The sequence below is a fragment of the Trachinotus anak genome, unplaced genomic scaffold (assembly GCF_046630095.1).
Source record: "Trachinotus anak isolate AG129_WGS33_773 ecotype Australia unplaced genomic scaffold, CSIRO_AGI_Tana_v1 ptg000028l, whole genome shotgun sequence".
Lineage (NCBI taxonomy): Eukaryota > Metazoa > Chordata > Actinopteri > Carangiformes > Carangidae > Trachinotus > Trachinotus anak.
Window position 1 is genome coordinate 14475340 of NW_027273879.1, and position 16652 is coordinate 14491991.

Sequence of the window (16652 nt, forward strand, 5' to 3'; positions counted from 1 at the left end):
TGAAACTCACAGTATTATCACCATTGCACTTTTATGGTTCACTCTCATGGCTCTCATCACCAAGCAGCTGAAAAAAAAACTGCATTCAGCTGCTAAAGAGCCATATATATTCCTCAGTAGTTGTGAGGAGGGTGAGGAATATAGGACTTGCATTCACCAGGCAGCTAGAAACACAACTCCAAATGAATGCTAATGTTCCTTGGTGTCTTCATGGTGTGTAAATAGAAAAAAAATGTGTGCAAACAAGTTTGTCACATCAACTTAAAAGGGGATGTCAGTGTTGTGCTTACAGCTTATTTTGGCTGCTTCTAAGTTGCAAAAAACACTGCAGGTTTAAGCTATTGCGTGGTGAGGGAGCACAAATTGTTTTGATCAATCTGCATTTAAAATGGTAATTACCAAGGCACAATAATGTAACACATGGATAAATGCGGGCTTGATGTTTGATGGGAGGACTTTGCATCTCAGGTAGATTTGGAGATTATCAACCTGTATGTGTTTGTTGTATTAGCAGCCATGTGCAAGGGGATGTCGTGTTTCATTTAATAATGTAGAAACATAATTATCACAGTATTCATGTCCACAACATGCATTATCCACATGATTCCCTACCTTGCCAAGTATTCCCCCGAGCTTCCGTTGCTCTGTTGTACATCCATACAGTTAGTAGTCCCAGGTATGAGTGCCAAGGCAGGATTCTCCTGGGCTGCACTGCCCACCGCCTGCGCCACCAGTGCCAATGAATCGTGGACGTAGTGATCCAGAGAAGGGGACCCCATGACCCCATGGGCCAGAAGCCCCAGCGGCAACCCCTCTGCTCTCAGTTCTGCCACATTCTGGCTGTCCCCCAAGACCCAGTGAAACTCTGGGAGCATCATCCGAGTAGCCAGCGTCCACAGACGGCGCACCTCCCGGATGTCACACCCAAATGTCACCACCCCTGTTGTGGATGAAGGTTCTCTCAGGGCCTCCAGCTGCCGCATAAGAGCTTGCTGCTGGTCTGATTTCGAGGAGGAAGTGGATGAAGAAGCAGGGGCTGAGGCAGCGGAGGAAAAATAGGGTAAAGACGACAATGATGATGAAGCCTCTGCTCCCGTTGCGACACCTGATGCCAATCCTGAGGATGTTGGGGAAGATGAAGACGGTGATAAGGTTGAAGCGTTTGTTGTCAGGTTGACAAGAGTACCCAGGTGGAAACGGGTGTTGTTTTTGATGAGGAAGAGGAAGTCGCTAATGTCCCAGTCCTGGCAGAGGAGAACACTGATGTCCCACCAGCCATTCATCATCAGCAGGGAGGAGAGGAGACGGGATGGTGGGGCCTCCACGGTCCGCATCGCCATTTGGAAATGGAGAGGATTCTATGAGGAGATAGTAAGACGAGAATGGGTGTAATAGGAGATGAATGGGCAGGTGCATGAGAAAGGTTTACACAGGAAGAGAAAAGACATTTGGAGGGGGAAAGTGGAAGACAGAAAGAGGAATGTGAGATAATTTGGGATAGAGTTAAAATTAAATGAGAAAAGATGGGAGCAAGGGGTGAGGAAGATTTAAGAGATTGGGGGGGGGGGGGGGATGGATGGAAAAGATATGAGGAAAGAGCCCAGAGAATGGAAATGGAGAAAATGGGATAGAGATGAGGGACAGTTAAACAAATAAACAAGAGGAGATGGAGAATATGAAAATGTAAGGTTGATGGGAGTGATAAACAAGTGGTGATGGGAACGACAAAGAGTTGGTCAAGGTAAGTTGAATTTCATAGAGGGCAGAGAGATAGGAGAAATAAAACATTTGTGGATAGGTTTGGAATGAAGAGTAGATTGTGAGAAAGGGAGAGAAGAGATGGAAAAAGGGTGGAAGATAAAATAAGGGTAATAGGAAGAAGGTGGAGGCAGGAGCAGGGTGGAATGGTAAGGAAGAGGGGAATAAGATTAGTAGGATGGGACACCAGGAAAAGGAAACGGTTATAGTAGAGTAGAAGAAGAAAGAAGGGAAGACAGAAAGGAATTACTGGAAAGGAAGAAGTGGAATTACTTTCTATCTTAGAATTCAGCTTGTTTCTTGAGAACAAATACAGTCTACTGGATATAATGGATTTCAGCCTCCACTTACTTAGACCCATGAATATCATTATTCACATCATAAGAAATACAGTAAATCTATTTTTTGCATACAGTGTTTGTATTTTCAGGAATAGCTCAAATTTAAAGAAACACAACTAGACCGCCTTTCAAAAAGGTCCTTCACATACTCTGTCAATCCCACATAATTGAACTGACACATTCAGAAATTCATCAGCTGATTCATGAGGGCTGGACAGATCAATAAGTACAGCATGGCACTGGCATGTGATTTCCACCTGGACCAGGGATGATGAGTGTGTGGTCTAATGGTACTGCTGTGATGAAAACCATTGATAAACTGGCTGAAAGTTCAAGACATACTACAATGAGACACCTGATTGATATGCTTTGTCTGGAAATATCCAAAATGCATTTTGGCAAAAGCCTCAGTGAAAGCATAGATTTTTCAAATATGATTTATATTATATTCATTGTTATGTTTTAAGGAGCTTACACCTCATATTGTTCTGTTAGCCCATCAGTGGCAAGTGGTGTATTCTTTATATTGCTAGGGACCATAACTATATAGTGCATTTTTAGATTATCTCCCTGCCTTCCAGACAATGGTTGGTTTATTTTCAGTATTAAATCCCTTTCTAGAGCCTGTAAATTTGCCTGAGATAGATAATCCAAAGTGAACATTCATCCCCTTTATCTATTTTTTTGTTGCAGTTAAGGTTATCTTCGAACTGCGAGCAGGGATCAGGTTCAGCGGTCTCCTCGGGTTGGTGAACAGATGACTTTGTTATCAGAAAATCAGCCCGGGAGACAAATGATGAGCAACAAATGATATGAAAGCGTGATAATGTGAAGTTGTTGTTCAGCACATGACTTTAAAACCTCACATTGGGGCGTTTTTGAACACACCTCCAGTGAGAGTTTTACAACTCAAACACAACATAGAAATACAAAGATTTTTTATATTGTTGCTTGACTGTTTTGCACATGTAGGCCTGAAAAATACAGATATATCATGTTTTAGTTTTGCATTTGTCAAGGTAAATAAATCCTTGGTCCACAGTTTTATAACGGGCAAACGGGTTTACATTTAGCCTATAATATGCACTTTACACTTTACATAACAGTGTTGCTCGCTTGTTGAATGTAGAAGAAATTTAAGTTCCCAGGATAGAAGTGCTTTGCACAACTTTTGTATTTATCTGATGTAACTGACTCATCAAGAATCAGACTGATTTGGAGTGAAATTAATCACCTATGGAAAAAAGAACTGGTATTGAGCCCTAGTGTTAAGCACTGATTTTTAAACCAGACTGAAATGCACTGAAACCAAAAGCTTTATGCAAAGCCTGACATTAATCTTAAAATGTATTGTATGTTGTTTGTGTAATAGTTGTCAAGAATCTAAAATATGGCAGATTTGTTGGTGATTGCCTAAAACGAACTAAACCACCAAATCGGTCCATTGACTGCTTCAGAACTATTATGATCACACCAAACCTGCTATATCCTAGTGCCTTGCACCAACCGAATTAAAGTAAGGAGATCAGAGCAGATGTGCTTCAAAGCTGACACAGTCATCCCTGTAATGCTTCAGATAAAATTAATTCAGGCTGCATGAGCTGCCAGTTCCGCTTCAGTGTTCCTTGGCATACTGTACCCAGCCCACAACATACCAGTCACCCAGGTAATCAATCAGTCATGCACATACACACATAACCACACACACACACACACACACACACACACACACACACACACGCGCACACGCACACACACACACACACACACACAGGACCCCACACACACTTAAGTCTCCCAACAACTTAATTGACTTTACAACTTATACACAAGCTTTGCACTAAACGTCCATTACATTAATCTATTGGTTAATTGAATTTATCCCATTAATCACTCTACCTAATAGGCAAACGATAGACATTCAGGATTCACCTGCTTATTGCATGTACATAAATGGATTGTTGTTGCAGGAAAAAAAATGCCAACAAAAGAACTATGATGCATGTTGTATTTCAGATGTAGAAGTCCTGTTGCAGGGAAGAAACGGTAACACAGTCCACAGGGCATCTGACTCTCGCCTCCTCTCAGGAGAATTGGAGGATTTATTCTCAGCTGCAGCACTTCTGCGCTGTGATCACCATAAATATGTAACCCTCTCTTTGTTCCTCATGTAAATAAACAGAAAAAAATTGCTAGGAAGTGCGGATGACTGCTCTCTTACATAAATACAGAGATCTGTTGCTTTCGATGCACCAGGAAATCCCAGGTCTGCTGTCACTGTGCTCTCTTTGATCGTTCTTCTGTTTACAAAAATCTCACACAAAAAACGTTTTCTGTGAGTTTTGAGGCGAAGAAACTTGCAGGCCTTGCTGTACGGTAAAACTGCACCGACCGGCAGAATCATGAGCCAGTGGACAAATCAAATAAACTAGTAATGACTTGGTTATTGATCTTTTCTTGATTAGATGATTCGTTGTGGACAAAGGATTAATATGGATTAAAATGGTTCATATAGAATTTTTCTTTAGTAAACATATAAAAATCTGCCCTTAATTACAGGAAATAATTATAGGAAAAAAAATATAGGAAAAAAACCCTACAGATGTTGCAAAACTGTAACATCCCAAGGGGTCTCACTATTGTTTTTTTCCACACAAAGAAATCCCTACGGCCCCAGCCATGAACTCCATGAAGGCGTACCACAGTTCTTACCCTTTCATCCAACTGGCCTCTTTATGTCACTGCTAACATTATTTATGAAGGGACAAAGAGAAACTCCACTAACTCCCCCTACAGTCAGCACAACCCTATCATTCATCTATTATCACTGGATAGGAGCTCAGGACATAATTACTCCCATCTCCTAATCTACAAATTAATTCACCAGGATGTCATTGATAAGAAACAGTCAGCCTTATTATGTGTACCTGGGTACAAAAGTGTGTGAGTGTGTGAGTGTGTGTTTTTCCACAGTATAAATATTCCTGACAAAAAAACTATCTCTGAGTTATCACTATCATCCTTCATTCCCCGAGCCCCCTGCCCCAAGCCTGAACTTATTGTGAGATGTGCTGTACTTGCTGTAAGACAAATGGCTTCTCCTGTCCTGCTTAAGACATATTATGACTACTACACTGTATACACCTTGATTTACACTGCTGCAGTTGTTTGATACACCTGTACTAACCAATGCAGTTCAGTACACCACTACTACGGCATTACTAATAACTATCAAATTAAACCTGTCTGACCATGTCTTCAAAAGTTCGTCAATATAATCTTTGTGGAGGTGGGATTCATTATCTGTCAGATTAGATTGTACAAATGTACTTAATGAACTGGTAACATGGTGTCTCTATCTAAGAATAATATTGCACATCTACATATTCCACACATAGTTCTGTACATATGCCCTTTGACATAACGGGAATATCTGCAACACATTTTAATGCAAATAGCATACATTTGAACATAACTAGATTAAGTGGCAACAGATACATTTTGCATATATGCTTCAAGCTGTCATTGAAGATGCCATATCTTAATGTTCCACTTGCTACAGTATTGCAGGGGCGCATGGGATATATTTCCACTTTAAAACTAGGTCCTTTCATCAGAGACAACTGGTTTTTCCTCAGGAGTTTCTCAGTCCCTGGTTACATTTTTCAACCATGTGCTGCTTCTAAAACCCCTCACCACCTATTCCCAGCCTCCCCAGTCCCTTTACTCTGAGTTTACTTTATCTTTTGGTCCATAAGCTTCATGGACCAAATCTTCTCATGCAGCCTCATCATGTTGAGACGTGCGTAAAAAACTGTGTGCAGATTACATTATCACAAGTCACTCACTGAATTATTATATTGTATAATTTGTTAATAGTGAACTTTGTTTAACCTTGGCTATAAACTTTGCTGGGATAAAATAAGACCAAGGTCACCAAAGGTCACCAAATAAACACTAATGAGATCCTCTCAAGACAGTCAGACAGTTTTCACATTTTGGAAGCTCTGTCTTGAAGAGGCTGCTTCAGCCTTCAGTTGGGATTTGCTAGTGAAACTATACTGACTAAGAGAGGAGTTAAGCCATGTCTCCAAAAAGTCACATAGAACAGTGGAAAATCTGTTTGTATGACTATCTTTTTCATCATGTCCTTTTCAATTGTTCATCCTTCCATCCATCCACCCTATCATGCATCCATCAATGAATCTTTTATTAAGTCTTTGTTGGCAGGTTTCTCTGCTGTATCTTTACCTGTTATTCCACTTATACAAACCAGTTTGGACATTGGACACCTGCTGACTCCTTGCAGCGAAATGCTTCTTTGTGCACAAAGCAGGAAATTGGATATTACACACACACCCCCACACAAACACACACTCATTTGCTCACTAGGTGGCAAGTGTCCCAGAACCCTTCAGTCTAACTAATGGTTTGGACATGTGTGCGTGCGCGTGTGTGTGCGTGTGTGGGTGTTTTTGTGAGTGCTGAAAAAAAACAATGATGCTCTATGCCCCTCCCAGGATGGTTGTGCATAGAAAGCCAAAAACCACACACACTCTAACTGTTAGTCTGCACTCATTGATATGCAATAACCGCCCTGTAAGTGTCACCTAATTAAAGAGCTTTACAGTGTTACACTGCATCATTTTGTGTATGTGTCTGTGTGCAGTTGTGTTTACTCGCACTTGTGTGAGAGATTTTTACCTGTTTACACACACACACACACACACACACACACACACACAGAATGATTATTGATGAACCATCCCAGTGATACATTTAGTGTGTTTACAATTTTAACTCATTTTCTCTCTCTCTCTCATTCCAGCTGCAAATTCTGATAATCTTCAGTTGGTGTATTTGGCACAGAAGCAGCTTCTCAGCTCATGAAACTGACCAGGCTGATCCGGTTTCTTTCTGACAGTCAAGGCTGATTTTTATTAAACATGAAGGGGATCTCTCCTGAATTTTAACCAAATTGTTGCAGTGGCTTGGCCTTAACCGTTAAATCTGTGAAGGAGACAGATCAGAAAAGGTTCAATCATTTTGGTTTGGTTGTAATGGAAGGTACTGACAACCTATTTGAATGTGTTGTGCTGTAAATAGATTCTTGATATCTCATATCTCAGATGATTCTGAAAATCAATTTTAAAGTTTTGAGGCTGTCCATCAAACACATATGATTTTCAGTTTGAGTTGAAATTTTCGAAAGATGAGAGTTTTCTATTCCATCAGTGTGCTAAGCAACAGACAGCCATGTGATATATTAAACCGTGTGATAAATCAAAACACTTCATTTTATAAAAATGGCATCATGTCATCTTTTGTGAAAAAGTGATGCTTCGGTTAATGGAGTGATTGATGGCTTTTGGTTTAAAGAAATTGCAGCAGTAAACAGATATTGGTTTAAAAATGATTTTGCCACTGCTGACTTTAATGTATTTAGTGATGAAGTTCTTATAATTATGTTCTCCTGTCAAGTGGGTATATTTTTGGAGAAAGAACTGTGCACATAGTCTGGTCAAAGCTACATTGAAGTAATTTAGAGAACAGGTGGTGAAGAACAATTTTGACCTTTATTGTATAAGCAGTGAAATGTCTATAAAATATTCTGTATAGCTGATTCCCTGTGTGGTATTCAGTGTGCATTCACCTCTGGAACAAGGCAAATGACTTAAGTGTTGTCCAGCTTGCTCTTTAGTGCGGGTGACTCTGTATACACAAATTTTTCTTGCACAAACATTAGAGCAGGCCAGAAGCTAGTCAGAGATTTGACTTCAGATTGATGATGCTGCTCATTGAAGGTATGAGCTGTTTCAGTTGGAGTCTCCTGATTTACATCTGAATAAGCAGTATGATTATCTATGATTATCAGACATGTGTCTGATCGTTATTACTGGATGGAAAGATAAAAGAGCAGCTCATCATTTCTTTGTTGAAAGGAGTCAGATTAATTCTGTTCATGTCAGCACAACCAGAGTGTGTGTGTGTGTGTGTGTGTGTGTGTGTGTGTGTGTGTGAAAGAGAGAGAGAGAGAGAGAGCTCATCTCAGTTGTCTGGGTAGTAAGGTGTCAAAATTTCAATGTCAATTCCAACTAAGTATTTAGTCTACACTACATTGTTGTGTTCTCTTCCCATGATGCTGAACTTAAGCTTTATGTATACACAGTGTAATATCAACAAAGCATGTGTTTATGCAAATATATACTATATACCTCAGGGCATATGCTGCTTGGTGCACACAGCCTTCACTCAAACCTTTACTTGTAACCTGAAAAGAAGATAAAAATCCTCTCTACCCTCTCTGCGTAGAGACACTGCAGACAGTAGATTTCAGCACCATGGACAGAGCCTGCTGGTGCTCCCTCTCTCTCCATGCTCCCTAATTTGATGCTTTATGTGAACATCAGCGTGTGTCACAAATTGTGTCGCCATTTCAGCTTATTTTGGGCCATTTAACCAAGATCAATACTGAGGAAGGAAAGAAAAGAAAAATGTTCTTTCGTTCCTCTGACAAGATGCCTAACGCACAGAGGGAGGGAGACGAGAGGAAGAAGACCAATAACAGGAGGAAGTGTCTTCCCCTCCAGCTGCTGTTTGAAATGTGGGCCACTGATGGCACTTGGTGAATTAGGCCTTATAAAATCCCCTTGAACTCATTTCACCCGTGTCTTTGAACTGAAATAAACATTTTTTTTTGGTGTAAATTTCATAATGGTCGTTTTTGGATTTGCTGATGTTCGCTTGTCACAGGTAATCCGTGTTCTTCATCATAACAGCCGTTACACCTGTACACGCACGGCCCACTGCAGCAGTGTGCAGGAGTACAAAGATCAACACTTCAGATGTAACTCAGAAACAGCTAACTTTTTTTCTGTTTTTGTACCTCACTTTGGCGGGTGAACTCCCTCTGCACCACGCTGACGACTGGCACCTGAAGCGCCAGCGAAACGAACTCCAACTTGACGAACTCGTCCCGGTTCCGTGGAAAGGCGATCATGGCGGAAACCCCCTGCACAACGACAGTGTGACATACACTCTCCACGAAAGACAGCGGGTCTTCGTTCTCAGGAGTACCCGCAGAGGAGAAGGAGAAAGCGGGCAGCTCGCCGAGTCCGGACCCCACGGCCATGACCAGCTCCAGGGACAAATTATAAGGAAGTAATCCGGCCCGGTTCAGAGCCTCGACGGCGAGCAGGATCGAGTCCCGGGGTGCGAACACCCGGTTCTCCCTCGAGATGCTCTCCTCCCGCTGCCGCGCCTGGCTCTTACTCCTGTTGGCTCCCCTTTGGCTATTAACGTTGCCTCTAGTCCTGAGGCTTCCGTATCCAGGCGCAATGGCACTTGTTTTAACCTGCTTTTCCAACTTCAGCCGCCGCTCTGCGCTCCCCGTCGAGCCCCCCTCGGCTTCCCAGTCCTCAGAACCGCTGCCAGCGGTGGGGGAGAACAAGCGAGGCTGAACGTTCAGAGCCCCGACCCGAACCGTGTGGCCGATCCGTTTCAGCACCTGGCACGGCTGCGGGTGCGGGTGAGCGCACGGCGGGAGAAGGACGAGAGCGCACAGCAGTAAACACAACGGTGGCGAAACCCCGGTGCCCACTCGAGACGCCGGGACATCCATCATCATCACCACCACCGTCTTCATCATCCCCGCTCCACAGCTGCACCGAACGCCCCGTCCAACCACAGACCGGCCGAACCCCGGGGCCGCTCCGCTGGTCCCCCTCCTGGCCCCCTGGTGCGCCGCTCAGACCAGCTCCAGCTCCAGCTCCAGCTCCAGCTCCAGCTCCAGCTCCAGCCCGCGGCAAAGTTGCGCGTTTCTCCACGGACACGGACAACAGGCTGCTGAGGCGCGAGATTAGGCAGGAGCCGCGCACAAGCAAAAAATGATCCCCAAAAGTGCTGTTTTTCATCTCAAAAGATTTTCATCATTCAAGCCTCTTGATTACTAAACAGGTCGTGGAATCAAACGTTCAATTTTTTTGCTCATATTCCCGTGGCAGAAAAAAAACAAACCAAAAACCCATGAAGCAGAGTGTGTAGGCAAACCCAGAGGAGGAAATGTCGAAAAAAAAAAGGTTAATGCGCATCAAACACATTCCAAAACAGGGGGGAATCCACCACTGGAAACATCTGACGGCTTCGAAGGCGAATTATCCCATTATCATCCATCCATCTACATCACTGCGACCCGGTGCTCGAGATAAAAAGAAAATAATCTTTTTTTTTTTTTTTTTTTTTTTTTAACCCCTCTTGTTAAACACCCGAGTAGAAGCTTTCCGGAGCTCAAGTCACCCTCTGTACTGACACATGTACAGGCGAGACCTCCGGCACCAGAGCGCGGTCTTCTGCGCAAGTTCCAATGTGATTTAACCCCGTCCTCACTTTGCCCCCCCCCCCCCTAACCATGTCAGGGGAAGAGGTTATGAGTGAGTGGGCTAAGTTGCATAAGGCAGAAAACACAAAGACACAAACAAGCATCCATAGATAGATTCTCACTGCTCTGATTGAATTTAGGATGAGTCTGGATGCAGGACCAGATGCCTTTGATCAACCGATTTCCACTGGAGCTTCATGCACAAAGCAACAAATCTCATCTTGTTCACATGGAACAACCTCATATCAGTCCTAAAGCTGACTGAATTTCTGTTTCATAGAAGTAAAATCTCTGCAAGTCTAGTAAAACTTGACATGTCATAGACCAAGAACACATTAATGCATTCATTTACAGAGCAACCGTGGATTATGTGCCTTTATTAGAGTGTCCCTGTTGCTTCCTGGAGCGTGTGTTCAGCTCATTTCGACAGCCACCCGCTCTTAATAAGATTTTTATTTAATCATATCTAAGGACATCCAATTAGATCATTAACAGTACTGAAAGAGCCAATGTTTAACTGATGTGCTTCATGCTGTTGTGGTAACCCCACAGGTCAGAGGTCACCATTGACCCAATCAGCAGCCTCAGTTTAAATAGCGACCTAGATTAATGATTGGTTAATGGTCTGATCAAGATTAATGATTGGATATAATGGTCTGGCTTGAAATGAGAGGCACGCCTACTGGGGTATTGGAAGATCAATGACCCTGATCGATCTGATACAGCCTGACCTCAAAGTATGGGACAGGAAGGAAAGGCGAGAGAGACAGAGAAGAGAGATTTTTGACAGGAGGGGAGGAAGAGGGGCAGGAGGAAGAGGAGGAGGAGGAGACCAGAGGGGAAAGAGGAAAGAGACCCAGAGGTGATGGAGGGCCCAGAGGGGTATAGGAGGAGATGGAAATGTGTGGGATTGATGGGAGGAGAGAAGATGGAGAGTGAGGAGAGGAGGGAGATGAAGAGATGATGATGTGGAGGTGAAGAAGTGTGGAGAAGTGAATACCGTAAAGACAGGAGGAGAACAGGTGAATGAAGACGGAATGAGTGGAGAGAGATAGGCGATACAAAAGGCTGTAGCCTCTTTAAAGAATCAAGGGCAATGCAAACACAAGACAGATATTTTATTAAAGAAGATGAAACAAAAACAGAAGGAGGGGGGAAATAGAAAACTGCACTGAGAGCAAGAATCAAGGTGAGATTTAACAGTGAATCTTTGAAAGAGCCATTATTGTTGTTGTTGCACCAAAAAAAGCAATTCTTTTTTTTTTTTTACCATTTTTGTTTGTTGGAGTGGGACATCAGACAGCCATATGCTGCACAGGACTTTCAAAAAGGCGTTGTAGTCAGAATGCTAAATATAGTTCTGCTCTTGATGAAAAGACAGTTTAAACAGACAATTGTTGAAGATTACCTCTGCCATTTGAATTGAACTCAGTGAAGGAATTTCCCACTTTTAAATTTATTTTCAGTACAATCATATTCTCCCACCTGGTGTCCTCATGAGCTCCACAGGAGCAGAGTTATACTTTCAGGGACGGTATGATAATTTATTGCGGGAGGATATTGTAATTTTTATTTTAGCTGAAAGGAAGTTAACCTTGAATTTTGGGGATATTTTCTTCTCCATATATATATTTTATTTATGTCTATCTTTGTGAGACTTGCTGTAGGCTATAAAAACAGAGATTACATAGTTACATTAAAAATTGCTCCCAGGTGCTCTATGTTTGGACATATGCAGACTCTGTCTTAGAGTTTTTTTTCCCTTGTCACAAATTACCCCTAGCGAAAGGAACATGTCAGTTGTTTTTAAATATAGTTGGATGTTATCAGCAGGTGTCTCATGTAGAATTTGAAATTGTGAACTTTTTCCAAACATGTTTTAAACTATGTACAAATATTTTGTTTAACATGGTTTACCCACATAAAAAATGAAAAAATCAAAAACCTATGCTTACTTCCTCATTGAAAATTCTGGATCAGGGCTTATGCCTTGCCCACCACCACTGCCTGGCTATGTTGACAGGTGAAGCAGCAGTACATGTCAATATGATTAATGGAGGAAATTTTGGAGTAGTTTACTTAATTGTTTATGTTGTTTTTTAGCTTGTAACTGGCAGTGGCTGACAGAGTGTTAGTAGCTGTGTTGTGCAAACTCTTGTTCTCTGTACTTACAAGGGAGCATTGTGTATCAAGCTTGTGTTAATGTTACAGGAAAAAACGGAGACTCAGCTACATGTCTGTGCCTCAGTCAGACCCAGACTCACATGACGAGTATTGTTTACCAAAATTGGCAACTAGCAGACATATCAAAATAGTTAGCGTAGTTAACATATTTTATTTGTTTATTATTTGTTTGCTGTTTGTTAGCTTGTTAGCTGGCAACTGGCAGTGGCTGACACAGTGTTAGTGGTTGTGCTAATGCAAACTCTCGCTTGCTGTACTGACAAGGATTTGGGTTTATTTTGCCCTCCCCAAGTCCCTGAAATTTGACAGGATTGGTTCTGTAGTTATGTTACATATAAAAAAAAAAAAAAAACCTGGCTGTCTGAATCCATTTATATTGGACTGTCTTTGGTTTAATACAGTTCCAAGGTGGAAATGCTATGGCATTGACTGCTTATTTCACTCATGATATGTGTTGTATTATGTAAAAAAAAAAACAAAAAAAAAACCATATGGACATGTTAACAAGGTTTAAAAACTTGATATTCCTGGCAGGGGGTCTTTAAAAACGAGTAATGGAAAAATGTGAATTTTCAAAAAAACACTGAAACGTCACAAAAGAAAAAAAATGTGTACACTCACATTAGGTGTTCTTTTGACAAAGCAGTATTTTCCAAAATTGTAATGGAAACACATTTGTTGCAATCATGGCGCCTGCCGTGTCATCCCCTAGGGAGCCGGTTCCAACTGAGAGGCAGATGCTGGAAATCTGTCATCACATTTAATTGGAATGATATCGCTAGAGGAGAAAACCCATCTATATTCACATAATATAACTCAGTGGAAACACAGGACATTCTCAATTCTGATTTATCAACTTTTTAAAAAAATTGCCTCTATGTTGCGCAAAATTGCGATGATTACCCGGCTAGTTACTAGTGATTGAACGTCAGCTAAAGCAAAGAGCACGTCATTGTTTCACTTAACTATAGCCAAAATTCTTAGATCTCAATTTCTGTGTAAAACCAAATCATGTGTGTGTGGACATTCATCATTTTCTGACATTTAATATTTGTGGTGTGATCTTTGGCTCAGCTGTCTGGAAGAAACAACACATTTTCATACAGTCCCTTGAAGAATATAAATACATTTTTCTCATCAGGGCTTTGTTAAATGTATTTATTATTTCTTCACATTAAATTTAATGAAACCTTGACCAAAATTTCACCTGAAAAGATCATTTTAAAGTGTTCTCCCAGCATGGTCTGTTTTTATAACGAACATTTCTAACTTTTTGTTTTTCTTCTTGGCTGCTGCTCTGTCTCCCTGTCCACTTTTGATTTCTTTATCTAGAGCAACTTACTGTTTTTCTCTCTTTGTCCCGCCAGGCGTTTTTGTGCTTGTGAGCTCATCTGATTTCACATGCATGCCCGACCTGCCTCATTGACACGCCTATAAATCTGTCCTCTCTTTTGTCCCCATCTGAATATCTGTCTGACCCCTTGTCTGATTGAATTTTCATCCATGTCCCCATGTGTCTGCTTTGGTTGTCTGATTTGCTGGTCATGTCCCTCACCTGTCTGCGTTCCTGCCTAACAGCCCACCTGCCTGACTTCTTCCTCTGGCTGCGTCATTGCGTAACTGTCTGCTGGCCTGTGGCTCTGCCTCCCTGCCTTCCCGCCCGCCTGTCTCTCTCTCTTAATCTGCTTGCTGTAAAGTGACGCTGCAGACTCTTCTGACCCTTACACCTGCCAACCACATTCCTCCATGGTTCCATTCCCCCTCCAGCAGCAGAGCATATGAATAGATCAAACCTGAAGGCACAGAAAAGAAATTCAAGGTGAGAGCACCTGTTAGACATACACCTGATCACACAGGTCTAAATACACCAGCACACATGCAGATCACATAGACAGAAATCCTTTAATGCATTCAGGCACATTGATTTACATGAACACATACTGTCCAGGCCACTACATTCTATATTTGTTCATGTGGAGAGACAAAGAGCTTGCAACCAAAACAAATAATTTAATTATTTATATATTTAAAGATCAGGGTGTTTTTTTTTTTTTTTTTTGTTGCAGTCATAAATGAAGAGACTTGATATCTTTACAAGAGATTACTTTTTGAGAGAGCTGCAAGAGCTTCAGATTAGGACTGATATACAGAAGGAGCATGATTAGTGTTCAGTCTGCCTTTGCACTCTGACTAACACAGCACAACTATTTGTGTTACCGTGGTTTGCATGGAGGCCTTGATTTAGTCGAGCCAGCATGAGCAAACGTCTGCTTTTAATGATTTAATCCCCCTCATCAGTCTGTTGTCACAGCATCAAGCTGCTGCCCTAAGTTTTCCATCAAATACTCATTCTGTCTGAAGGAATTTAAACTAGTATCTTGTTACAAATTTCTTGTAATCATTTTTTTTTCTTTTAATTCATATTGTTGAACATTTAATGACTGATTTAACATCGACATTACATCCACCCATCCATCCATTATCTATACTGCTTATTCAAACTGGGTCGCAGGGCAGCTGGAGCCAATCCCTGCTAACATTTGGCGAGGGTGGGGTACACCCTGGACAGGTTCCCAATCTATCACAGAGCTAACATACAGAAACAAACAACCATTCACGCTCACATTCACACCTAAGGGCAAGTCACCAGTTAACCTAATGTGCATGTCTTTGGACTGGGGGAGGAAGCCAGAGTACCTGGAGAGAACCCACGCAGACCATGACCAGAGAACATGCAAAGAAAGGCCCACACAGAAACCCCAGGCCGGGTGTTTGAAACCCAAACCTTCTCACTGTGAGGCGACAGTGCCAACCACTGCAGCAATGTTACATCACATACAAAATACTACAGTGGGATGAGCATTACTAGTGTAAAGAATGGAAGGATATGGTGGGTGACTGTAGATTAGAAAAAATAAAAGAAGAATAAAAAAACATGTTGGATGTTAGGCAGAGATAGTTTTCCAAGGGACTGAGGGAGAGAGCATGTGGGATTCTTCTGTTTGGGAGGGGGGTGTGAAGGACACTGACTGACCTGCCACGGTGAACAATAAAAGTTACTTTTCTCCCATCTACCTCTCTGTCTCCAAAACAAATTAACACACAGACACACACACACAGGGCTAACATTTGTCAATACGGATATCAAAGTAATAACAGTTATGACAAAAAAGTAAATAGGTATAAGTAATATATAAAAAATAAAAAAATAAAAAATAATAATAGTAATACAGTGGAAACACTGTATTGATCAGGGAGACGTTATCATAGCTGGGAGCTGTGCTCATGAACGTGGTTTTGGTTTGTTAAGAACATAGTCCAGGTTTCATTAAGGGGTGATATATTCTTTCTGTATTCTCTCCATTGAAATGTGGTCTGTAAGTAGGTTAATCCATTGAGTGATAAGATTTCCCACATCTCCAGTGTTGGCAGATTATTTTTTAAGCAGTAGTTAAAGAAAGGAGTAATGGGTTTCTGTATTTAGTCAGGAGGGCAATGTGTGTAATATCTCCCAGCAGGCAGAGCGATGGGGACGATGGGATTCTGCAGCTCAAGATAGTGGAGCGTTTACTGCTATCCAAATGGAAATGGAACAAACTGTTTGCCAGGCCCAAGTGGCATGAAAGTAATTGTCTGTGCAACCCAAAGTGCAGTGTGAACAGGTGTCTGTGTTGTGTGTTGTGTTAGTGGTCATAGAGAAGACGATTTTTTACAGATCTGTATCCAGAACTCAGGGTTGGGAGAAAGAGCCAAGTCATTTTCTCATTTTGTGGATGTGATGGAGGTATCTAAGATTCATACATGTTTGTCAAGTTTTTAGAGGATTTTGTGACTTAGAAGGGTGTGTTGTTGGTTAATGTTAATTTTGGATTCAATTCTGTGGGTGGAGGAAATGGTCTCTTCCAATATCATTTGATGGAGATGAGTGATTCCCTTTTGTGTTAGGATGGAAACTAGCGAGGGGTGCTGTGCTGTCAGAAGTCTGGATTGCG

The 16652-nt window shown here is 41.7% G+C and overlaps 1 protein-coding gene across 2 annotated transcripts in view; it reads right to left on the bottom strand.

Annotated features, from left to right (window-relative positions):
* Positions 1 to 9868, bottom strand: part of grin3a (glutamate receptor, ionotropic, N-methyl-D-aspartate 3A) — a 41548-nt gene extending 31680 nt beyond the window's left edge. For both annotated transcript variants that reach the window (XM_071465990.1, XM_071465991.1), the window contains exons 1-2: positions 8986 to 9868; positions 613 to 1358 (exon numbers count right to left, since the gene is read on the bottom strand). In XM_071465990.1, coding sequence (XP_071322091.1) covers positions 613 to 1358; positions 8986 to 9747 — 1508 coding nt within the window. In that variant the 5' untranslated portion in view covers positions 9748 to 9868. The remainder of the gene's footprint in view (positions 1 to 612; positions 1359 to 8985) is intronic.
* Positions 9869 to 16652: the final 6784 nt, after the last annotated feature.